Consider the following 26,090-nt stretch of genomic DNA (forward strand, 5'->3'; position numbering starts at 1 on the left):
TAGACTATTCTAGTTACTGTCCCTCCATGCATACTGAATAAACCAATAAGATGTATTTTTTTTTACATTTGTGGAAGCAGTGTGATGCTGCCTTCACGCATGGGTCTGAAAATTAACAAAGATTCAACGGACGATAGAGACACAGGTGTTCTGAAAGGGAATTCTGAAAAGAAGAGGAATTTTACTTACCATCCACATACAAATGTCTTTTTAAATATATTAATTACTAGACAGCGGCCGAAAATCCGATGAAAGATAGATTACGAGACAATGCCTCATCCGGTTGGTCTCCGTTACCAGAAATGTCAACAACAAAAAAGCGGATATGTCACAACATACAGAACTCATGTTAGATGTCAAGATAAGCAGATTATGATACAGCAATGCACTGTTTAGATGGTTTGTCAGTATGGACAAAGAATTTGTTTATGTAACAATAGATAAATTTCAGTGCATTTTATATCCAGCATCCTTTCATGGGGCCTCTGAATTTCTACACTCCAAACCAGTGGTAGTATATAAAAGTTTAAACAGCCAACAATGTCGCCAATAAATAAAAAAGCCACATGGTATGTTTTGCAGCCAATAAGGAAAAACAATCCAAGTTTGCGACATTGGCAAAGACCTACACGATCCCAGAATAAACTTTTATGTGTTTTTTTCCTTCTTACTTTTAAGAAGAAAAAATTACTTTTTCGTGTATGAGAAAAATGCATATAAAATTTCAGGAGCCAAGCCACAATCGTCTTGTATTATTTGTATGCAATCTCTTCCCCAAAATGATAAGCAACTTTTTACGGGTTTTTTTCGTACCTGTTAAGATTTTTTTGTGCACAAGAAAAATACATGTACATGAAATTTCGGGAGCCACGCCACGACCATGTTATATCCGAATTCGCATTATAACGGAGCGCGCTATAGCGGGGTCACACTGTACTACTGGAGACCAATGGATGATGAACAACAGGCTCTATATTCCATATGATCTATTAAAATCCAACTTACTGCAGCTTCAAATGTCCCTGGAGCTATGACGAGGTTGTCAAAGATGGTCTGGATTTTGGAGACAAGGGCTAATATTGAGGACTGCTCCTGAGGTGTGGGCGTCAGATCTGTATTTCTTTTCAATAGGGCCTGTAACATATAAACATAGAATACTGATTTACTTTCTATTATATACATCACCATCAAATCAACCCTGGCTCTCGACTATGGTGTCTCCTTGTGCAAAGGCACTTTACTTCAACTGCCTTGGTACTAAATAACCTACTTATATTGTTGTGCCAGAAAATACCAAATACTACCAACAGTCAAGACCAACTTCCATTAATGTGCAGGCAGAACACTATCTATGCTGTTAGCTGAAAGCACCAACCAAACAAAAGTACAGACCCCAAAACTTGTCACCAGCAAATATGGCTCTACAGTACTCACATTAATGTTTCTTAAATATGAGCAAATACAAGTCATTTTCATAATGCCTTTCTTGGAGAAAAATCGAATAAAGTTTTTTTTGTACAGGACTACAGTTCAGAAAAAGATTACACAGAATTCCAAATAAATTGGGGGTTTTTCTGCTAAAAGAAAAATGTAAAAATTTTGTCATGAATATTTGGGAATGCACAAAATGTTAAACCCAGAGATTATTGTGAAATGCATTTTATATTCAACCTTTAATTCTGAAGAATTTAAATATGGTCAGGAGAATTATCTTATTGCAATCAAAGCATATACAAGCAATGCACAAAATAAATTTTTTTAGACACAGACCCTGGGCTGGTGACTTAAATAAATGCACAAGCACTGACTGAAATTCCACAACCTCGTACTGAAATTTCCACATGCTCGAAATTTCCCATTTAATTTTGTCACATAAGATACATTTTGAATATATTTTCAACTGGATTCAAAGTTAAAGCAAGTGTCATTAGTGTTCATCACTAGGGACTGGATGGTCCTGGTGTTCAAACTTCTCTGCTGGATTCACTGAGTGAAACCTGGTCAAAACCAAGTTGCCATATGTCAATGTGTTGTCTGCAGAATGTGCAAAGAATTAATAGCCACCCCACCCTATTCATGTTTTTTTTTGTTGTTGGCATGCTTCACAAAGTAAAACTCCATCAACCAACAGTTGTGAAATTTATTTTTGTTGAGCTCTGCTGATAGTTAATTGCTTACTAAATCGGCTTAAAAAATTAATTACACTTAGAACGCTATTCTAACAAACGTAATGATCATGCTTTGCATTCTATATATGCAGCAAAATCCTACTTTAAAGAAACACAAATTTCAGCAAATATATTATACTTCTCTCTTTTCATAACAAATCTGTAAAAATAAACACACAAGTACATTAACTATATACAAATTATCCCATACACTGACTTGTCTTTTTCTCCAATGGACACAACCTGTTGATAATCCAAACTCTTTTTGCCACTCTGGCAAAGATTTGTTACGCCTTTCTTTTTGACTGATTTTTTGGGCTCAATGTGCAATTGTTTCTTGTCCTTCTCAGTGAGAGCCTTTTTTCCTATCAAGCTGGTGCTTGTATTGGCGACATGCAGTGTACATATTCTGACAGACAGCAACATCTGTTCTCTCGTGCAAGAAATCTTTCTTCTTATAATAATTAGCTGCACTTTTTCCAAATGCCTTCTAAGCTTCAATTTTTTCCCGTATACAGCTTCTTTTGAAGGTGCTGTTCCAAAATCTTCCAACCAAGATTGATGTAGAGCAGGGTCACAAAATGCCAGTCTTCTAGCACTGTTTTCTGATAAACTGACCAACTAACATTCCGCTGACTTTTTGCTCAAGCCATTCCCATACATTTTTTAAACTTTTATTTAAACTTCTTGTGTCATGGTCTCTCTCAACAACTCGGGACACAATTTTTTTCCCACTACACGAAGATTCACTGGAAGAATTTAAACATTTGACCAATCAGAATACTCTTTACGAGTCTTAGGCTAACTAATACATTACAAGGGTCATTGCAGTATTGGACCTAACAGACCATTTTTAAAAAACCGGATCGGAGATCATAAAGTACTATATCAAGAAAAATTAGATTCCAAGTCTCGAGAAAAGCTGAATTTTGCTTTAAAACGGAGAAAATTCATGTCTGAAATTACTAACCATTATACAATTTACATTAATGTAATGAGTTCAAACTTTCTGATCTGAAATGGAATTTGGAATACAAAAAGGAAATTATGCCTGTACTTAGTTTCATTATTCTGGTTACAGAAAATGAATTTATTAGGAACAAAACACTTAGTTTCAAATAATAACTGAATGCATGACTGATCTGATGATTTCAGTTCACAAACCAATCCCAATGACTCCATTTCATATGCCAAACTTTCATTTCAGATTACAAATTTACATTTGTAACAATGAACAAAAGCTTGAAAAATAATATATATAAATCAAACTTAACGAAAATATCTTCTAAGTTCATGATCTGACTGAGTAACTTAAGAATCAAAAACTAGTAACTGTCCATGCTGCATTCTGCATGCCAATTTTCCAATTTGCAACGGTACTGAAGCGATGACTTCTTTTTCACCTTGAAAATTCAAATAAACTAATGTTTTCATGATGCTTCAAGACCTTTTCAAAACAACAAAAAATGTATTACTATTTGAAACAATACGATACAAGTTGCAAATTACTACAATATCACAACAATAATTAAAGCAAACCCAATGTTTATATTTATGGTATTAATTTTAAAGGTATATAATGCGAATATTCCATTTCACAAAAGGAAACTCCATTGTGCCTTTAAAACATACTGCATATATAAAGAAGAAAACAAGATAGTGCACCAGCTGCAGTCAAGAGTGTGATTTGGATTTTTAACATAGCTTTAACAATGTTTCAGTCACATTGCTATGATGTCTGCAGTGTGGCAGTTTATAGTGATGTCTAGCACTGGGGCAGCATGCTGCAAACATGTAGCAAGATGTCCCACCCAGTCACATTATCCTGACACCAAGCTGACCAGTCCTAACACTAACCTCTTAATGCTGAGCGCCAAGCGAGGCAGCTGTTAGTACCATTGCTGAACAAGATGGCCAAGTGTGCCTGAGATTGCTCACCTGACTGATAACTGCCTAACAGCTATAACACAGAAGCACTTTCTTTTTAAAAACAGTGATCATACTTAATGTCAGATTGGCAACATCTGTAAGATCTTCCTTCCATGTTGCTTTCTGTAAAGTTTGGTTAAATTCTATCCAGTTGTTCTGAAGCAGTTGTTTGAAGGATTTTCTTTGTTCAGTAACAGTGGCCACCTTGATGGTAACTATCATTATCTGCACAAACTGGAAAACCTTTTATGCCATTATGTTCTGCACCAAGTCTGATGTCGAAATTGGTGTAGCTTTTTTCTTTCATAAGTAACGACTGCTGACAAATAACTGACAGGTTTTACTAATTTTGGAACAGTAGCCATATCTGAAGGCAGAGTGGAATAACTTATACAAATTTGATAAGTACAAATTAAACAAATTTGACAAGTACAAATAAAACAAATTTAACATGTTTTCATGCCATGATGCTTTCTGTTAAATTTAAACATGTTCTGTTGGGGAGGGGTAATTAAATGGTGTTGCTATTTTTAGTAATGGTGGCCATATTTGATGGCAGATTGGCACCACATTTACAAACAAAAAAGACCTTCATGCTAAGGTGCTCTTTGCCAAGTTTGGTGGAGGTGGTCTGGCGGTTTTTGATAAGATGAAAATAACAACTGTTGATGGATGCCAGACTATACTATAAGTACTTGTACTTACATAGCTGCCAACATTCCTGGCTCACAATTAGTGAAAATAAGGATAAAAAGTCATGAATTTGAACACGAATTAGTGAAAAATACCATGACAATAACTCCATCCACTCTGACTGTCAATACTACACTATATCAAGATCGCAATATAAAACTAAAACACTACATATATGCAGAATATTTATTTATCAAGACATGATACTCTGGCAGACTTGAACTTCCTCAACTGCTTGATCATAAATTTGTTTTCTAAACAGTTCAGACTTCTTTCCTGCTGGTTGATCTTGGTGACTAAAATTGCTGACAAATTTTCTGCAGCCAAGGAGGCCTTGAAGTCTGTCTTATTTTCCCTCACTAGAGAAAATACAATTTCGCTGTCACTGTTGCTGTGATGAATGCACAGGAGCTGCAACACTTTTGGTTCTTCCACAAGAAAATTTGGAAGTGATTTTTGAGTCCAGGAACATTTGTCGGAACAAATGTTTAGCATGGTCTCCAGCTGATAAAGGTAGATTGTGTTCGACAAGAAAACTCACAAATAATGATTCAGCATTGGTAGCTTACAGGTCTTCCACTGATGGCTGAAAATATTCAAGAGCTAAAATCTGCGAATTCTTAATTTTCCCAACTTCTATGTTTTTTGCAATCAATCTGCTTCATCATATCGTCTCTGCGATGGCTCACTGAGTGCAAAAAGCATGATGAATATCAATGTTTAATGGCAGAATGCATGGCCAATTTTTATATATTCCAAATTAAACTGCACTTTTTGAGCAATTCATTTCTTTTCCTTGGTAGTGAAGACATTTTCAAGATCATACATGTGATTCTGAATGGTAATTCAGTGTTGGTGACGCATGCGCAGAGCAAACTTCCGGTTAGGCCCCAAGTTTTTCTCAAAAGCATTTGTAAAACTACTCTTATACATATATATTAAAATAGGCTGAAATGCTTGCTACCAGGCCAACTGTACTAATCAGCTGCAGATCTACTAACATCGCGACCAGCAGTACCGGACCATTGCGGCAACTGCGAATATCACGACTAGCGCTTAAATGGGAAATCAGTTATTTTATTAAAGATTTAAAATAATTGAAAATTAGAGAAATCATGAATTTTTTGGCTTGTGGCATGAATCCGTGAATCGCTGAAAAAGTCGTGAAATTCACACCAAATTCGTGAGGGTTGGCAGCTATGTACTTACAGCCTGGTGAGCTAAAAAACGAAACCATGTCAATAATGTCAACTATCCAACAACCATGAGCTGAATGCAAATACCCATATTTGGCAAGATGCCTATTTCCTACATTTGAATATTTTCTTGCTGCATGTTGAACATAAAAAAAGTCACAAAAAAAAGAAGTTATTATTTAAGTTCTTACATCTGTAAACTGTCTCTCATCTGAAGCAGGTCTGGCCCTTGGGAAACTTGCTTCACACTGAAAGTTGATGAAACAGAAATAGTCAAACCTAATACATGTACATACAAATAATTAGAAACAGCATTCTCATTAAAGCGAGAGCTCAGTCAATTCGACATCCCCATTCACTATGTAGCTGGAGGTATATGCACCCCATAATGTGGGGGCTGATGGGGTGGAGTAAGCCCCCAGACACCTATTTTCAAGGCAATGCTCCTTGTGACATGCCTCATATTTGTCCTTGCTTCTCAGTAAATTCACAACTGAGTTGGTTATGCAATAGGCCATAACTTGTCATTAATAACATTTCCTTTATACATAATCAAAGAGATGTCAAGTTACTTAAAGGTGTCTTTTTGGGCAACTTTTAATGCAATTTAGGTGAAACTGTCACCTGAAGTCATATAATTTTCCTCCAATACTCCAAGAATTTGAAGCTATCTATACCTTGTTTTGAGATGGCAGTTAGCCTAATCCCCCCCCACTTCCCTTCAAGAAATATTTTAGTATTCTGCTCCCAACTTTTGCATAACTCAAAAAGGCTGTTACTCAATAGGCAATTTCAGTAAGTGTCATACTCTCCCCACAAATTTTTTCCCGTCTCAAACTCTTCAGTGCAAAAAAATTAGATAAGGTATCAAAAGCCAACTTATGGGTACCAAAAGTGAAAGAAGATGTGAAGAAAATATGTAAATGTTTCATCAGCCATAATTAGCAGTTAAGTGTAAATGACCATTACGAGACAGAATAAACTAATAATAATAATATCATCATCAATATGCTGCATATACTTGCTTATAAGCTGACATTTTGTACAGAAAATTCATACAGAATATGGGTCATCTTATAAATGCAACATACAAAAGAAACAGATAATCTATGGGTAATGTTGGATAAATATACAGTGAATTCAAATATTTTTACATGTCGATGCAACCATTCATATTCAAAAATGTGTACATGCTTTGTAATGTGGTTATATGCTTCATGATGGTATTAATTACATATTGCCTTTAGTTACAGCTATTTAGATTTTAAAACATTATGGGTAATTTAAATACTAATCACTGCAAAATTGAAGTGTCCATCAATGTTGTTTGTCATGGGTATTTGCTTTAGACTAATTCATGCTGATTTTCTTTTTACCACAAGGAAGCATTCATTTTATTTAGCAGTGTGCTTAGATCATGTACAATTTCAATAAGTACAATATCCAAAGAAATGTCAGCTGCATTACATCAAAGTAGCATAGAGATATGCAACATTATCTCCACTGCGCATGTTTCAAATGCAAACAACTTCACCCTACATATGTCACTCTCTCAAAAGTACATAATAACTGGTGAGCACCCTTTGATTCTTGTTTGTTGTTGTTGTTGTCATAGGGTTTAACGCCATCTTTCAGCACAAGAGAGGCTATACATGGCGGCCAGAATTAATGGTGGAGGAAGAACCCGGGTAAACCCCAGAAAGAACCACCGACCCACGAGAAGCTACCAGCAAGCTTTCTCACATATCCACATTGGCCAAGCCCGAGACTCAAACCTACGCAGAGGTGAGATGGCAGTGATCCGTGACGGAGAGCGCTTTAGACCACTCGAGGCCCCGATTCTTGTTTGTATACATGATACAGAATGTATTATTGTAAATTAAATTCAATTATGTTGGTAGTTGACCGAAAATAAATTCAAATACATTTTTGTTTTAGATCATTTAAAACATGTACTAACTCGAAAACAGAGGAACAAAAAAAAAGTTAAGACTTAAAAAAAAAGTACTAATTCATTATCTCCAGGACGTATAACTCGATTGTTTTCTTCTCAGCAGGGTGTCACTAAGAAAGTAGCAGAAGCAGGAAAAGTAGCAACGGGGTGGGGCGGGGCCTCACTCTAGTGACCCAGAAAGTAATGAGATGTTGGGGGGGTTGGGGGGAGAAGGGATTTTTTTGGTGTCTCCACCCCATTGCAACAATATAAGCTTAAATGCTGCACGTGTATCAACTAAAGCTTGAAAATAATTCTGCTGTATGATAGAACTTTGTACAGAATTTATATTGTTAATTCACGTTAAAGGTGTCCTGACGATCTTAAGGGTTCTATTAATGTGTGTGATTTGGATATTTAACGCAGCTTTAAAAAAAATCAGTCATATCGCTACAATGTCTGCAGTGTGGCAGTGAATAGTGACGTCTAGCAATGGGGATTAAGAAGTTAGTGTTAGGACTGGTCCACCTGATGTCAGAATAATGTGACTGGGAGGGACATAATGCTACATGTCTGCGATAACATGCCCCAGTGCTAGACATCACAATAAACTGCTACACTGCAGACATTGTAGTGATATGACTGAATTTCTTTTTAAAAATAATCTAGCAATCCAAATCATATACACAGTAAACAACTGTAGTATGTTCATTTATTTAAATGAAAATTATGTTAACTGACAAAAGCACTAATGTAAAGAGTGTTACATAAGGAAAATAACAGAAAAAGATGAGGTTTTATAACAATACAAAATTTAAAATCAACAATAATACGATCGACATAAAGAAGAGAATATACCATGTGTGGACAAAGATAATGTAGGTCTACTTTATGGTCTTGCATATGTACTGACAGGGATATATACTGTCACCTACACTCTTCAACATTTTATTAGAAAGAATTACGGAGGATGCCTTGGAAGTCCACAAGGTCACTGTCAGCACTGGAGGAAGAACAATCACCAAACTTCGCTTCGCAGATGATATTGATGGTTTTGCAGAAGATGAAAAAGAACTGACTTGGTTGAAATCCTCCACAGCATACGATGTGGGGATTAGCACCAAATGAAACAAACTGATGGCATCAGTGCAGAAATAAAAGTCAGTGGATAGAAGCTGGAAACGGTCTCAAGCTTCCAGTACATAGGATTAATTATCACAGACGAGGGCACCAAACCAGAACTACTTTGCAGAACTGCCCAGACAACAGCAATAACAAGACTGTGCCCAATATGGAAAGACACCAACATTGCCATTCGTTCCAAGATAAAGCTGATGAGCTCAACTGTCAAATCCATTTTTCTGTATGCTTGTGAAACAAGGACTCTCACATCAGATCCACAAAGGAGGATTCAAACCTTCAAAATGAGATGCTAGTGCAAGATATTGGACATCTCATGCATTGATCATTTAACCAATAAGAGGCCCACAGCAGGATCCAATGAGCCATCAAACCATATAAATCCCTCTTGAACATTGTGAAAAAACACAATCTGAAGTGATATGGTCATGTCTCAAGATCATCTGGACTGGCAAAACAATCTTGCAAGGCACAGTGCGGGGGTGCAGATGAAGAGGCAGACAGAAAAAGAGGTGGGAAGACAACATTAAAGAGTGAAAAGGCATGAGGTTTGGAGATTCCCAAACAGCATTAAAAATTTTAACATAGATATTTTAAAAATTCAGTTATATTGCTACAATGTCTGCAGTGTGTGACAGTTTATAGTGATATCTAGCACTGGGGCATCATGCCGCAGACATGTAGCATGATGTCCCACCCAGTCACATTATCCGTACACCAGGCAGAGCAGTCCTAAAACTAACCTCTTAATGCTGAGAGCCTGGCGAGGCAGCTGTTAGTACCATTTTTGTAAGTCTTTGGTATATCTCGGCCGGGGTTCGAAACCCATGACCTCCTGCTTCCGAGACAAATGCTCTAACTACTAGACCACCAGAGTGGTCTCCATAGGTTGAAATGATATTCCTTGATTTTTTTTTTTTTAAAAACTATATCTGCTATACAGACAAAATTGTTGGTTGAAGAAAACCACAAGCTTTTTTAAACAATATTTTCCATAAAAAATAACCCTGAAGTATATTTTTAAACACATCACTGGAAAGTAAATACTATCTCAAACCCAAACTTCATTTTTAAAAAATGTATGAACCAGATTTATTTTCCAAGAAAACTTAGCATTATTCTACTATTAAAAAGCTTCATTACAAAGTTTGAAAACATACCTGTCTACTTGTAGCACACATATAAAAATATCATAGAATATTAATATTATATTGGAGGAATACATATTTTAATAATAATAAAACAAATCCAAGCCCATCTTGTAACCTATCAATTATAGGTAGAGTATTTTCTACAATAACAAAATAAATAGATCAGAAAATTGACCAGACAGATAATTAGAGCCCTTGAACATTAATTATTTCAGCATCATTACCAAACTGATACATTTTATTGCAAGGATAAATGCTATCTGTTCAAAATACGCCAACTCTCTTAGACCATGAAATTGTACTTGCCTGTGTATCACATATGTATGTATGTATGCATGTGTGTATGTATGTATGTATGTATGTATGTATATATGTATGTGTACATGTGTGTGTGTTTGTATATATGTTATGTATGTACATATGATTGTATGTATGTGTGTGTGTATGTATGCATATATGTATGTTCTTCAATTTAGCTGACAATGCAAGTGCAATTATGTATGTATGCATGTGTATGCATCCATATATGTATGTATGTATGTACATATCTATGTATGCAAGTATGTACACCTCTCCCTCGATAACTCGCGCACAACGGGGTCCACAAACATAGACAGCACTATAAGCGAGGTGCGAGTTACCAAGGAACCTCCAAAAACTGAGGAAATAAAATGCTTTGAGATCGAGAAAACCATGGTGGGGGGAGGGGGCGGCATTAGGAAACTGGGCTGTGTAATGACTGAACTTTCAATTTACAATCACGTTGATAATAATTTTTAATAATGTGCTTTTTCTAATGAAGTTGTTCGTTATTCTGTTTAAATAACATTTTTGTTTTCTCAAAATATCCAACATATGAAAGATCGTTCCAACTGGATTTAACAACCATCACGTGCGCAAAAAATCTGTGTATTACGTCACTGCTTTTTGTTTTCTTGACGAGTCTGGTTCCCGTAGTGGTATTTAATAGTATCTTGCCAAATCAGTAGTCCACAATTTGGGAACTAGACTAACCATTGATACACCACCAAACAAGATTCCTTTTCTTCCAAAAACATGCAAGATTTATTTTGTGACACGTCTACGTCGAAACTCAATTTTTTTGTTCAATTAGTAGAATGTTAATGTTGTGATTTCATTGGAAGTAATAATGAAATTTCTTATCATCCCTGAGGATATCTCTAAATGCCAGTTCAAAAATTCTCTGAAACTCGCTTGCCCAAAATGGTCCATATCTGTGAAATCAAGCTCTTTATTTTACAAAGTATTCTTTTCGCTTTGCTGCCTTGTCATCTTTGATCACAGTTATGAAAGAGTTGGTTAATTTAAGATAGTTTCTGTTACATGCACAATAATGTTTATTAGTGTTCAACTGATCAAACGAAGTGAGTTCACCCAACATACGACCGAGGCCGCTAGATTTTAAGTTAGCCCGATTTTTGTGCCTTTTAATTTTTCTTTTATTTCACCTCCTTTTTTAAATTCAAAACACATAATTAACATGATAATATAAAGGAGGCCAGCTTTTAATTCAGTACAACAATACAACAAATACTTCTGCACGTCAGTTATCATAACACGGTCGGCACTTAATTAGGTTCTCAGAGAAATGCTCACAGACATAGCTGTTATGGTAGATTGATGCATTTTACAGTTAATTACAAGAGGACACATTGCACTTATGACGATTACACTTATAAGCCACTAAAAGATTCAATTAGAACACAAATTTCAATTGATAAAAAAATTATTTAATTTGTATTTATTTATTAAGGTACTGCCTCCACTCTGCGAAAGTGACATTTTCATTGATCGAAATTTCCTTACATATCGTTAATTGCGTGTACGAGGAATGTCGCTTGGAAACAAAATGTAAAAAATTGTATGAGTTATTTTTAAATTTGATATTTCAGTGTTTATTAAAATTTACAGGTCCTATCTACCGGTTCAATGATAAAACGAGCGATACATCAGAGTTTCCGTTACCAATTCTGACCAAGATTTTCTTCAAATTCAACAAATATGAATACATTTTTGGGGTATTTTGGGGTTTAAAAATGGGATCCACGCCTGACACAGCATTATAAGCGGGTTCGCGAGTTGTCAAGTGAGTGGTGTATATGTATGCATGCACATTATGTATGTTTGTTGTTGTAGTGTTTAATGCCATTTTTCAGCACAAGATAGGCTATACACGGCAGCCAGTATAACTGGTGGAGGAAGAACCCTGGAAAACCCTGGGAAGAACCACCGACCCACAAGAAGCTGCTGGCAGGCTTTCTCACATCTTATATTTGCTGCAGTTTGTCAATTATTTTTTAGATTCACACCCAAGACAGTTATGCAGATTCAAAATGAGAAAAATATACAGGATATCTTTATTGACATTACATCTACTGCAATAAATACAGAAACACGATGTCATTTAGTTTGAATTTTCCACTTCTACAATTTAAAGTCATTTAGGGTTTGACTCCCCATGAATCATTTATTTCATTATCAGCTAAATGTCAAACAAAAATGTGATCTACCAAATCAATGAATTCTTCTACAAAAAGGGTAAGAGAGAGTGCAAATTAAGGCTGCTCATGACATGTAAAAATATTTAAATCTGTCTAGCATCATGTCCCACCCATTCCCATTATCATGAGACCAGATGGACCAGTCCTAACACTAACCTCTTAATGCTGAGTGCCATGTGAGGGTTGCTGCAAGTACCATTTTTTTAATTCTTTGGTATCACTCAGCTAGGTTCGAACACAAGACCTCCTGCATCAGAGGTGGACACTAACTAATTAGGCCACCAGAGCTATTTTAAATTAGTTAAAGCTACAAGATTGTTTATGGAAGATAAATGCCCATCCTATGTAACATAACTGGGCAGACTGACAAACAGACCAGGATAATAGTTCATGCCACTTCTATACAAAGAGGCATACAAATGCATTTTATCAACAACCAGTGAAAAACATTTAGCAGAATTGCTTGAATAGGGATTTTAGCATACGTCCTCATTCCAAACATAATTTTAATTATATTTTACGCAGAACAAAAATAATAAAAAAATATGACTCTATAATAAAATTTTCACCCCAGAAACTTGACAAATACATATACGAAATACAATAGTTAAACTTGATGGCGAAGAGGGTGATACTAACCTGTACAAGATCAAATGGAACATGAGGGATGAAGGTTTTGAATCTGAAAAAGAAAACACAATAAATGAAAAATGGCCTAAAATATATAAGTTTCTATAACAAAAAAGAAATTAAATTAAATCTGTGGCAGTAGTTCCAAGATGTCATAACCAGCCATACCAGCTTTATGTCTGGTGACTTAGTAAAAAAGATAAAATTAATTTAAATCAAACCTTTGTTATTATTACTGTATCACCATGATAAAAATGATGCATTTGTGGATTTTAAGACTTCAACCTGGTCTTACTATTGAAAATATTTATTTTAATAGCATCATGGCTATGATGAAATTGTCTGAACACTTGGAAATTAAAACAGGGATCCCAGCCATCTATATCAAATAATGATCCGCCACCCAACCCAAACAACATGCTTCAATTATTTGAGAGGGTATTAAATGAAACCTGTAAAATTTAGAATAATCAAGTGAAATGAAAATGGTTTTGATAAATGAGTAAGCATGACTGAGAAATGTCTCTTGTCCATCATGCTGATTCAGATCAACTTCAGTATATACAAAATGGATTGAATAAGTTGTACTTGTACTGGTGGAGGGTGCTGCTTAGTGCAGTCGAGTGACGTATCTTGGTGAAATGTTGGCCCTTGTACTACACTCACCAGATAAAAATTACCTTCCTGGCAAATGATGCATCCAAAGTGTGTCAATGAGCATCAGATCTATTCAAGTTACAGTACGCACAATGGACGGACCATGTCACATGTGTGCTGGTCGAGAATGCTGCTTAAATAATGGCACATTCTGCATTACAATCACAGGTTTAAATTGCCCTCAGCATTACAGGCATTGACATATTTGTGGATGGCAATGAATGTTACACTTGACACCAACAGGACTTTCAGGCTGTGCAATGTCAATCCTGAAAGCAGGTGGCATTTTTAAGGGTGGTAAATCCAGCAAGCCTACATCCAGTAACACTGATAGCATAGACCTGGCTATGGCTGCAACATTTAATTATTGCTGAGTACTGGCATTAAAGATAAATGTCTAAAGATGTGAGTGGAAAATGGTCAATACACATTACATGTATGTGCACTGCAACAATATGAGTAAACAAGGTTCAGATGAGTAATGTTGACTGCACATAAAATGTAAAATGGATGGGTAGGGAAATTTTGCAAGCCCAGGTTTCTCCAATCCAATTTTGTATGATTTCTCCACCCTAACTCTCAACCCCATGTTCGTCAAATATAAAACTGTTTTTTTTAATACATTTATTACCCTGTATTGGGGGGGGGGTAATGGGGAGGAATCATAGTAATGATGGTGCTCCTAAACTTACCAAACATTAAGGATTATAATCCAAGAGATGCCATGTAGCTGTCACAAAGCTGGACCAAGAAAAAGGCCTGAAGCCAAGCCTTTTTGAATCTAGAACTGACAATGAATTAGATTTTCAAGACGTCTGCTACCATGGCCATATTGGATATCAGTCATACAATTTCCATTTAGGACATTGGTCTCACTAGAATTTTAAAACTAGGAGTCCAGGATTCCCATTTTGGTACAAATAGGAGTCCCACCAGCACAAGTTACAGTCCTCTCCCAGAAAACTAAAGCAAATTAGAAGAACTATAGGTTGCCATTTCTGCATTCTTTATAACACTGACATATAGCTCTTGTTTGTCCATCAGAGTGAGAATGAATCTGTCAATCCAAGGAAGATCTTATTCCAAGCACTAAGCTAGGCATCATGCTTTCTTACACTTGGCTACTGTCCCAACCGAACTATCAGTTCTAGCAAATTTAGCACTCTCCTGAATCTCATTACAATCTTTGTCAGTTTGCCATTTAACTCCAAATTTGCGAAAGACATTTTGTCCAAGTCTCAACATGTCTTAATTTTGAGAATGTTGAGGTCACGTGCACTGCTTATTCTAAAACACTCGGAAATGAACACAATAATGAAAGCTTAAGTTGTTTAGTTGATGTAATTCCTATCAATGACCACATGTACATCTCTGGGTCTTTCTGCCTCTGAATTCTGTCACTGTAAATATCAGTACATTTTCCCACCCAGCCACCAGTCAGTCTTCAAACTTGCTGCCCAGCTATTGCATCAATATTCTTTTGATGTACTCTTATAATTGTAACGTGTACTTCAGGGGGTCTTTCAGTCACTGAATTCAGTCATTGTATATATGAACACAGCTAACTGATCAACACATTTTCCCACTAAGCAGGACTGGCAAGTCTTTGACTTTTGCCACCTACCTATTACACACATACAGAGCACACCCACCTAAGTGATTTTCTGCATCCCAGATTTAAAAAATTGGCATCCAAATATGCATGATTAAGCCTTTTCCAGATCTCTGTAGGACCACCCAGACATTTTATAAAGTCTTCTGGTGAAAGTACAATGTCAATACGACCAGTCATCTTGAAGTAGCCATAAGAAGATTTTCCAGATGGTGGCATTATTTGAGGTCAGACTGGTACCATTTTTGTTTAGGACCAACCATACATCGTAAAACATCAGCGAAACAATTCATGCAGACAGGATCATTCATTCATAAGAAGTTATGATAACAAGATTTTCCAGATGGCCACTGATCCAGTGAATGAATATGCATAAGTCTTTGCAGTGCACATGAAATGAACAAATTAAGATTCCCAACTGCACTATATTGTGTATAGATCTGCCTTCCACAAACTTAAGTATGGCCAAGGAACTTATAGAACAAAAGTTATTCTGCAAAACCCACTTTCTTTGAGCAAAATAACTTTGATCTTTGACCTTTTCATCCCAAAATCAATGTTTGTTTATAACCAAATGTACATGCTCATTAACTGAAATTTCTTCTTTAAGTCACAGTGACCTTGGCTTATAACCCTTTGACTCCAAAAATCAACAGGTTTCTTCCTTATGTCATGTGCAAGCCATTCAAAGATTGGCCCATTTCTGAGGTGTAGAACTACCGGTAATGTTCTTGTGCATAACCATGTCTCTACGTGTCACCCAAGTGATTAAACAAGTTACTTCCTTATCCCAAGTACAATACAAATGAAAAGAAAATATAGCACAAGTATTTGATCTAGAACAAATGTGGAATTTATTTTCTTCCTTGCCTTACTGACCTTTATCTTTACCCATTTGACCCTGAAACCAATGGAGTTCTTTCTTAACCCTGGTGCAAACTATAAACAAAGTTTGGTAATTACAGATAAAGGACAAGTTATTGTGCAGAACCATTCTTCTTCGTTCTGCCAAAGTGATATTTACCTTGGACCCTACATCAAAATGTTTTTCCTTTACCCCAAAATCAATGTTGGGTAAATGTAGAGGCTGGAGAACTTAAGTTATTGTGTGAAAACCATTTTTCTTCTTTTAGCCACAGTGACCTTGACTTTTGACCATGAAAATTATGTCTCCTTCATTACCCCAAGTATAAGCCATCCACAAAATTTTATAATGGTAGATTGTAGACACAGAGTTATACAGTTTGAAAGATGACATAATACAACATGAACTGCCTTATGGAGGGTGTCATGACCCCTCTACAGTATCATGAATAATACAGCAGGCAGGTGTACATTAAATATTTGAGCCCCTGTCAACTTAAGCAGACACTCTAAACACGTAAAAAATGCAACACTCAACATATATAAAAAAAAAAAATCTCAATCTCTACTGAATAATATTCTCATAACATCTGACCTAGTTGGTCAAACTCAAATTAAAGTATTCTCATGCCACGAAAGTCTATGCTTTATTTGTGAAAGTGATGATTGTTCTTGGGTCATTCCAACACTCATGATTTTCCTTTCTTTCCAAATCTATCCTTCTTTCCACTGCTTCCATTTTCTCCTTTCTATCTCTGAGCTGTTGATGTGCTGGCCTGAAAAGCTTCCTCTTGAAGCTCTCAGCCTCTAAATTCCAAGTATTTTTAACGAGTCAATCCAATCCCATGACTTTTTCTTTGAATCCACTTCCACCCACTGAAGTTCCTTGTACCAAGAACAGTGATCACACACATTTTATGCTAAATTGTCTAGTCCACTGCCTAAATGAATGAAGTTCCAACTGATGGTCAAGTTTCTCACTTACATTTTTTATTCTGCCACTCAATGTTAGCCCCTTTAGTCTACTTTATTTGACCGGTTCACTAGTATCATTTTAATTTACAGTCAACATGTTCCCAATACCGGATGTACAAGAAAAACTACTATGCCTCAGGTAGTATCCATGCTAAGAACAAAGGTTTCTGGGGTTTTTTTAAAAGTATTTTCGGCGGTCCATGAATGTACGGACTAGTAATCTAATAAATTAAAATCATCAGGTATATTATCTGGACACAACATTCTCCTATAAACAAAAGTTCATAACAAAGGGCATAAAAAAACTGTTGTAGAGTAACTCTCTACAAATTTTATTTCTTATTTCATTTCTTTCAAATAAAATCTGTATGGTTACAATTACTAATGAGGTCATCACTTCAACAGCGGTCGTTAAAACAATTTTATAGCTTTTATGTTGTAAAAATGTATCAATATAAAACATATGATGCCCATCTACCAAACAAGCAGACTTTAATCATGGAAGCTTAGTGAAATACTGGCAAATAAATTTGTAAAATCATTAATGACATGCATTCAACTTTCTTTTAACTTGTATCTGTTATTAATCTGTTTGCATTTGCTAAAATCATAATAATCTCCTCCTCTGTGCCCCACTTTGATCTGACTTGCATGATTACTCATTTCTGGGTCTGAACTAATCTTAACTGCAACTAATCGAACCATTCAATAAGTTCAAGCATGCCAACATGTATGCATCTTAAAATAAATAACTTTTAAAAATAATGACAGTCACTTACGGGATATTTGGCTTGAAGGGCGGCCGCATGCCCCCTCTCATTGGTCCCATGCCCCCACGACCCCTCTGCCTGAAAACTCAATAAATCATTCAATATTAACATTTCAGCTGCATTTACAATACACATTGTATAACTGATTATAATTTAAAGCGCAATCAAACAAATGCCAATATTTTTTTCAGAAATTAATCCAGTGAAGTCATAAATGATTCTGAAGCTTTAAATATTCTGCTAAATGAAGTAAATTAATTGCCAATAAAATTATTCAAGCTGGTCCACACTTTGACAACCAGCTTCATGAGCCGCCATATGCTCCAGTTCTGACCAGCTGATTATAATTTTTGATGTGCCAACATATCAATTTTGATATGTGATCAAAAGTCATTCCATTTGTGTCATAATTGTTTCCTATTCCTCTGTTATAAAATTTGAATGCAATCTCAAAACAACTCAACCAAATTCAGTTGTACCTAAGTGTTAGCTCCAGTTCATATATATCTTCCATTCGTGTGATATTAATGGCCACGAAGGTGTTAAGTTTCCGAGCAGATGTCAATCAGTAACTCCTACAGTAAATTTGTTAAGGACAGCGCAAAAGGCAAATCAAGGGTAATTAAAACTGATGCTCCAGTCCAAATCTATATGCGTCAAAAATGGGCCACATTAAAATTCCATGCATCAAAACTCAAGGGTAAATGAAAACCTTGCATACAAAATGGGATTTCTGTCTGAAGCTGAAATATTGCTTAAACCAATGTTAAATGCAAATATAAAGGAGAAACAGTTCAAACTGGAGAACCAGTGCACTAACACACAAATCTCTCTCTCTCTCTCTCTCTCTCTCTCTCTCTCTCTCTCTATATATATATATATATATATGTCATATTTCTTGCTTTGCTGTCACTTCTCGTTCTTCTGCTATAATTCCTCCCAAATCATTCTAAAAGCAGCCATAAATCCATAAAATTCAAGTCTTGTTTGACTTCCATTGGACCTTCCTGATAGGCCTTTCTTCGTGTTTTGTATATTAAAAAAGAATCACATAAAATATATCCATCTACAGATTGATAATATGAACCTATGTTGCATTATAATAACTGCATATAATTTACATGTATTATCAGAATAAAAATTATACAGAATCACATGAAACCATTACCGAAGTTTTACATCCAACTTTAATGGGACCCAAGTGGTCTAAAGTGTTCTCTGTTACAAATCACTGCCATCTAACCTCTGTCTGCATGGGTTCAAGTCTAGGATTTGGCCTATGTGGGCATGTGAGAATGCTTGCCAGTAGCTTCTCATGGGTCAGTGGTTCTTCCTGGGGTTATCCCGGGTTCTTCCTCCACCATTAATACTGGCCGCCATAAATAGCCTATCATATGCTGAAAAATGGCGTTAAACCCCACAACAACAACATCCAACTTAAGTTCTGTTCTAATGAATAGGAATTTCGTGCAGCTTATTTACCAACCAGACACAATGCAGCTGCTAGAATATTAAACACTAAAAATGAAAAATATAACCTTTCCAAAACAAACCAAAAAACTGAATGTTACAAAGAAAAGAAAAGAAATTGGTTCATCAGAAGTCATCCAAAAAGTCATTTATCATTTCATACTAAATTGTAAGATTTCATGGTCATGTACTTAATTTAAGCATCTTTCCTAAATAAAATAGCTATTGTTCTAAAATTGTATGCAAATTTATATCGATTTAATCAAGTTTGTTCACTCATAATTATAAAACTTCTGGATGAAAATAATCAATCACAATGGACTTTTACATTGGTGGCTGGGTATTAAATTGGGCCTTGAAAAGAGGATATTTACATTATTAGTGCAGGATACAATAATCGTCAATATGCAGCACTTTCACTGTGACATCATAGTGTGACATTTAATCCAGTTTACATTGAAATTTTAAATTGCTGACATATCCTTGGAAGCCAGCATCCCACCCCATGGGAAGAGTAACATGTGGAGACAGTCTACAAGGACTGTATCAATAGAAACTGACCAATGCTTGGGACAGAGCTGCGTTTAAAATGTTACATTACTCTTACCTTTGGGTGATCCTGCCTTCCATGCATGGATCAACAATTTAAAATTTCATGTCAATAGCCAATGGATACACAGGTGTTCTCTTCTGACAGGAATTAATGCTAAAAAAGTTTGTGTTCTGAAGAATTTAATGCCATGGGTCAAAAGATAAGGGATTTTACATACCATCCACATTCAAAGGCCAGTAGAAAAATATTTATTAATTATAAACAAATGACAGATAGCCATAGAATATCTGGGTTGAAAATTCAAAACACAAAAAGTGCCAATCAATGTTGGTATATGCTACTAGTAAAGTTGGAAAATAAAACAAAGGCAGGGAACTGTTGTTGTTGTTGTTGTTGTGGGGTTTAACGCCATTTTTCAGAACGCGATAGGCTATACATGGCGGCCAGTATTAATGGTGGAGGAAGAACCCGGGAAAACGCCGGAAAGAACCACCGACCCACGAGAAGCTACTGGCAAGCTTTCTCACATACCCACATTGGCTGAATCCTAGACTCGAACCGCCGCAGACAGAGGTGAGATGGCAGTGATCCGTAACGAAGAGCGCTTTAGACCACTCGGCCACTCGGGGCCCCTAAAGGCAGGGAACTACTTGTTGGTTTATTGTGTAATATACATATACACACACACAGTTACACAGAGTAGGAAACAAGCCAGAAAAAAATTTAATTATCTAATGACAAGCTCTTGCTAATTGTAAATGTTTAATTTAGTTCTTAAGGGAGGTTGTCTGATAATGTGGACTGAAAAATAAAAAAAACTTACCTCATATTCCTTCCACCTCTAAAGTTCCTAAAATGACAAAAAAAAACAGCCTTTAAACTAAACTTGTTTATAAACAAATACACAATTACTAAGACAAGCTCACACTCTAAGAACATTATTTCTGAGCATTAGATTATAAAATTATGGACTACTGCTGTTTAAATCTTAGGCAATTAATATAAATTTTTCAGGGCCTTCCATTAGTCCTACAACATAAGACACATCACACGACATTTTTGTTCTTGGGGGGTGATGGGTCTTACTGCCATACTAAAGGTGCTGTGTAGTGTGTTTTGATGTTCACTAACAGTGTAACGAAAAACAAATTTTCAGGAATATCACACATCTGGCAACCAATAATGCCAGACTTTACTTACCCTGATGTCTTTTCTCTAATAAATTCAAATTCTCACAAAAGAAATGGACCTGTTTTCAAGTTAAATTTGCCTACATTTCAGTTGGCTGGAAAGCGATGAAAGCCAGGAATGCTGAAATCGGGTTAAGCTGAAATATTCTTTAACGAAACGAATAAAACTGTAGTATGCCTACTGGAACTAATAGCAATGTTTTGTTTTGTTCAAGAAAACATATCCCCCATATGAACCTACTGAAACATACTACAGTATACCTCGACTACCGTCACATTGCAACACATTCAAATGTATGTCAATGGAACACAAAAATATGTCCATTTGCTATTGTCATATTTTCATTCTGCCTGGATAAAGACAGCACAGTAAGTATATGAATTACACAAAAATTTGTGGAAGAGTGTTTATATAAGCGACCAAGTGTACAAGATATTCCTGAAACTTTGACTATGCTATATAAGGCCGTTATTTGGTAGTAAGACATAGCACTAAAACAAAAACGTGCTATGTCTTCATTGTAGGACTAGGCCTTCCATCAAAGTTGGTTGGTGAGCTGCCAAAGTAGGCGGGGGATTTGGAGGCCCCTATTAACGGGGTTAATGCGTTTTGTATTATTTTGTTTGTGGGTTTTTTCGGGGGTGGGGGGTGTTTCTTTGCAACAGCCAGGCGTAGAGTAAACATAGGTAAATCAACATACTCTCGACTGATAACGAAAGCCCTATAAAATTGTACACATTAAGTTCTAATGCATTTTAGCATAAACCCCACAATAAGCGACATCATTTCGTCAATAAAAAACGTTATGGTAAATGAATTATACTTGTATCAATACCTACGATACGAGTAATTACGTATCAGTCGCCGAAGGAAAGATGTTAGGAGTACAGTAAATATATCATAACTAGAGGGAGACCTAAGTTTAGATAAATGAACTCGTATTAAACCAATTCAGTTTCTATATACTGCATAGTATTAATCATCTCAGCTTATGACAGACATGATTGTATCCATAAATGTAATATCGGAAACCAAGAATTCCTCACCCTCTCATTTTAATTTTGTTTCCTTTCTGCCGGTGAACGCACGCCGATTTTACAGGAAATATTTAGTGCGCTTGCGCGAGCGAGAATTGGTCAAGAAGTTTCGAATGTAGTTTATTTTTACACTATTTATTTGTATTCAGTTGTATTAATCCATGTCATAATTATATATATATATATATAAAATGTTAATATAATGAGAAATTACTATTATAAGTTATGATAATACTAGCTGGAAAAGGTAAAAAGGAAAAACACTTATCTGACGAATAAAAATCTGGGTTTCATGATTATTGGCACTGGTAGTATCGGGGGCTACTATGGGTTCATGGAGAGAATTAAAATTACACATATCTCATTATGGGTGTATGAGGAAATAACATTACGCTTTTGGTTAATATTAGTTTAATATAATAAGTCGATATCAGTACAAGGGAAATGGTAATGTTAAAATTTAACAAAATATTTCTCTTTGTACTTCTAACTTTCTACCGCTTTTACGTGATGTGTAGGAAATGGTAAAACGGGAAAAGTGTTAGAATTAGCATGACATTTCCCCTTCTATCTATACATGTTTCCGTGTTAGGCACAAACTGGCCTATATGGATACAAGGAAAAACTGAATGTTATAAACGTCCACAGGATTAGCATACACCTTTGCTGTCCAACAACCTGACATCTAATGGCCAGATATTAGTCTTCTACTGGCCAACTCCAATTCGTATACTAGCCTTCGTCATGACATCTGCTAACACCTATACTTACTAACCAACACGCGAATGCAGTGTCCAACACCACACTTACTAACAACAAGGTATTCTGACTGATCAACACACGGCCATCTCCTTCTCAGCACCCACACCAATTAACCAACTAATAGAGTATGAGTACAGATGCACACACTATACATCTAAATACACTTATATGATAGGATGTAAAAGGGGAATAAAATCATGCATTATCACATAAAAGAGGGTAGGAGGGATTACATGCACAATACCAATAAACATCCGTGTGTACTATTACACACAGGGGAATGAGTGCTTACACATACTATACCCACAAATATACTATAATACTATCACGCTGGGGTGTATGATTGAGCTGCACAACACAGAGACAAAGTCATACACACATACTGAAAACATAGATTGGCAGCGAGTGTGTAGTCTAATTTCTAAGAGAAATGGTTCGTATGAAAAGCGCTGAGGTGAATCAAAACATTCTTCAAAGTGGAGATTCCGACGAAAATAAAACTGATATCTTTTATAAATTGGAAGAATGAGAGTGAGGCAGGGAAATTGAAAAAGTGAGTACAAGAAAAAACATTTTTAATAAGCCCCGCTAACTCTAGCATTACCAATGAATAAAGATAGAGGATTAGGAATATTGCTTCAGCTGCATTTGAAACTGACAAATACCAAACAGGAATGTTAAATATGAACTTATTTATAAGTATGACAACTTTGTGAAGAAATATTAGACTTCCAATGACCTTGTACAGTGTTAGTTTGACATCTATGGACACTATTTCTCGGCAAAAGAAAAGAAATATCCATGGTGTTCACTGACGGTTGTTACCAGTTTTGGAGGAATCACTCCCAAAAGTCAACTGTTATGTCTATTTATTTTGCATAGTGTCTTAGGCTTTTTATAATTCGCTAACCTATGGATAATTCTATTTTGTACTTGACATTGTCCAAAATCACGTTCACTGTGTTTCTGAATAAAGACATGTATGATGTTTTGTTTTAGAAAACACATACTACTTAGCTAATATCATCTCTATGAGTGTGTGTTTAATATTTGGACCACTGTCAAAAGAAGTAAACATATATCTTGGTTTGCGTCAAGAACATTATATTTACCATGGGGTTTTTTAATTATAACTTTAGTAACAGAATCTTCTAGAATGGACGTGTCCATTAAATAATATGTTGTATTTTTTTCTTCTGAAACTGTTAATTGTCACTTAGGTCAGGTAGATTGCTTTATAATCTTGTTTATGTATAAATTATTAATTCAAATGTAAGAATTTGAAGCAAAATTAGTCTTAATGTTGTGTGCAGTATTTTAATTCGGGCTAGAATTGTTTATTCAAATTATTTTTCTCTCGGAGTACAATATGATTCATAATATTATTAGAAAGAAACATTAACTGGGAATTATAGTGAATTCAAATAAGGAAATCTTGGATTGTATTACAGTAATTCAAAAGAAGACTTTTGGCGCATCATTACAATGAAAGTGTTCTTCTTCACTGGGTTGGGTGCCACTTTGTTAATGTTCTTCTCCATTGTGTAAAACTGTCCTCAGACTTAGTCACTTGTCCGTTATTTTGATAACATTGGTGTCCTTAGGAGAAACTGGAGACTATACGAGGTACCTGCTGCTGGTGACAAGTGGTCCGTGACCTATCAAATGGTTGTTTCTAAGTCGTATAGACAGGAAATTCTTAGTCTATCCCATGATAATCATTTATATGGTCATTTAGAGTCAAAACGACTTATCACAAGATCTTGAATCACTATGATTGACAGAAAATGAACAATGATGTTTGTAAATACTTCAGATCTTATCATACCTGTCAAATGGTAGAAAAACCTTGTCACGTTTGCCTGCCCGCGATTACGTAAGTCAGGAACAAAGGAATGGGTTAGCGCAATGAGTATGTCGACCCTGCACTGTTATGGCGATTTTTGTTTGTATAAGAACCGCTTCGTTAGGTGTTAACCCTCGCATATAGATGTTAGAAGCTTTGTTCTAAGAACAATGGACCCTCAACGCTATTGTAAATCTCCCCGCTTTGACAGATGGCCTGAGGCTCGTCTGTTAATCTCAACCGACTGGGGGTAGAATTGATATCCAATCAGAACTGAGGAAGTGATTTCTGTATGGTAAGTAGGATACCGCTCTTATTGCAACGTTGTTTTTATAAGAACGTGTCTGTTTTTCGATGTGCACGAATGCGTGACCATAGATGTAGATAACCTTGATCTGATGATTGATTGATTGTTGATTTAGTGTGAGCGAGATGGCTAACACAAATGCTAACGTCCTTGTGTTTTTCGTAGGAAGCTTTTGGGGACAGATTAGTCAAGTCCCGAGTCTCAGAGAGACAGGATAGAAGTAGGCGGAGAACAAGCTTCGTTGAAGGAGAAATAGAGAATGGAAGTAGGCGGAGAACAAGCCTCGTTGAAGGAGAAAGAGAGAAAGAAAGGAGGAGGAGAAAAGAAGACAAAAGGGGAAGAGGACAGGAAGAATCGGAGAACGCCGGGAGGAGGAAAGCAATTGGCGTAGTAAACACAGATGAGTAGAAACCAAGTACAGGGGAAAGCCATCTCACACTAAAATCACGTGATGAAATAGGTTGTCACATGGTCGAGAGGAAGTAGATTGGTTGAGAAATTAATATCGTTTAATTTGTATTAAATTGTTATTCTTTTGGATTTCACCTTTGTGTTCTTAATAATTTAATTGTCGGTATTGCTGACTGGGGGCTCGGAGCTTTACCTCTCTCTATCACTAATTTAACTTCCTACAAAAACGAGCCAGGGTGGGAATTCCACAGTAATTCAAATAAATATTGGGAG

The 26,090-nt window shown here is 35.9% G+C and overlaps 1 protein-coding gene across 1 annotated transcript in view; it reads right to left on the minus strand.

Moving 5' to 3' along the window:
* LOC149794160 (interleukin enhancer-binding factor 2 homolog) overlaps positions 1–22,584 on the minus strand; it is a 73,289-nt gene extending 50,705 nt beyond the window's left edge. Inside the window, exons 1-6 of the mRNA XM_089968253.1 lie at positions 22,501–22,584; positions 21,087–21,113; positions 18,250–18,318; positions 13,372–13,414; positions 6,178–6,234; positions 1,006–1,134 (exon numbers count right to left, since the gene is read on the minus strand). Coding sequence (XP_089824379.1) covers positions 1,006–1,134; positions 6,178–6,234; positions 13,372–13,414; positions 18,250–18,318; positions 21,087–21,113; positions 22,501–22,508 — 333 coding nt within the window. The 5' untranslated portion in view covers positions 22,509–22,584. The remainder of the gene's footprint in view (positions 1–1,005; positions 1,135–6,177; positions 6,235–13,371; positions 13,415–18,249; positions 18,319–21,086; positions 21,114–22,500) is intronic.
* Positions 22,585–26,090: the final 3,506 nt, after the last annotated feature.

The sequence above is a fragment of the Sinohyriopsis cumingii genome, chromosome 8 (assembly GCF_028554795.1).
Source record: "Sinohyriopsis cumingii isolate HCF-2022 chromosome 8, ASM2855479v2, whole genome shotgun sequence".
Lineage (NCBI taxonomy): Eukaryota > Metazoa > Mollusca > Bivalvia > Unionida > Unionidae > Sinohyriopsis > Sinohyriopsis cumingii.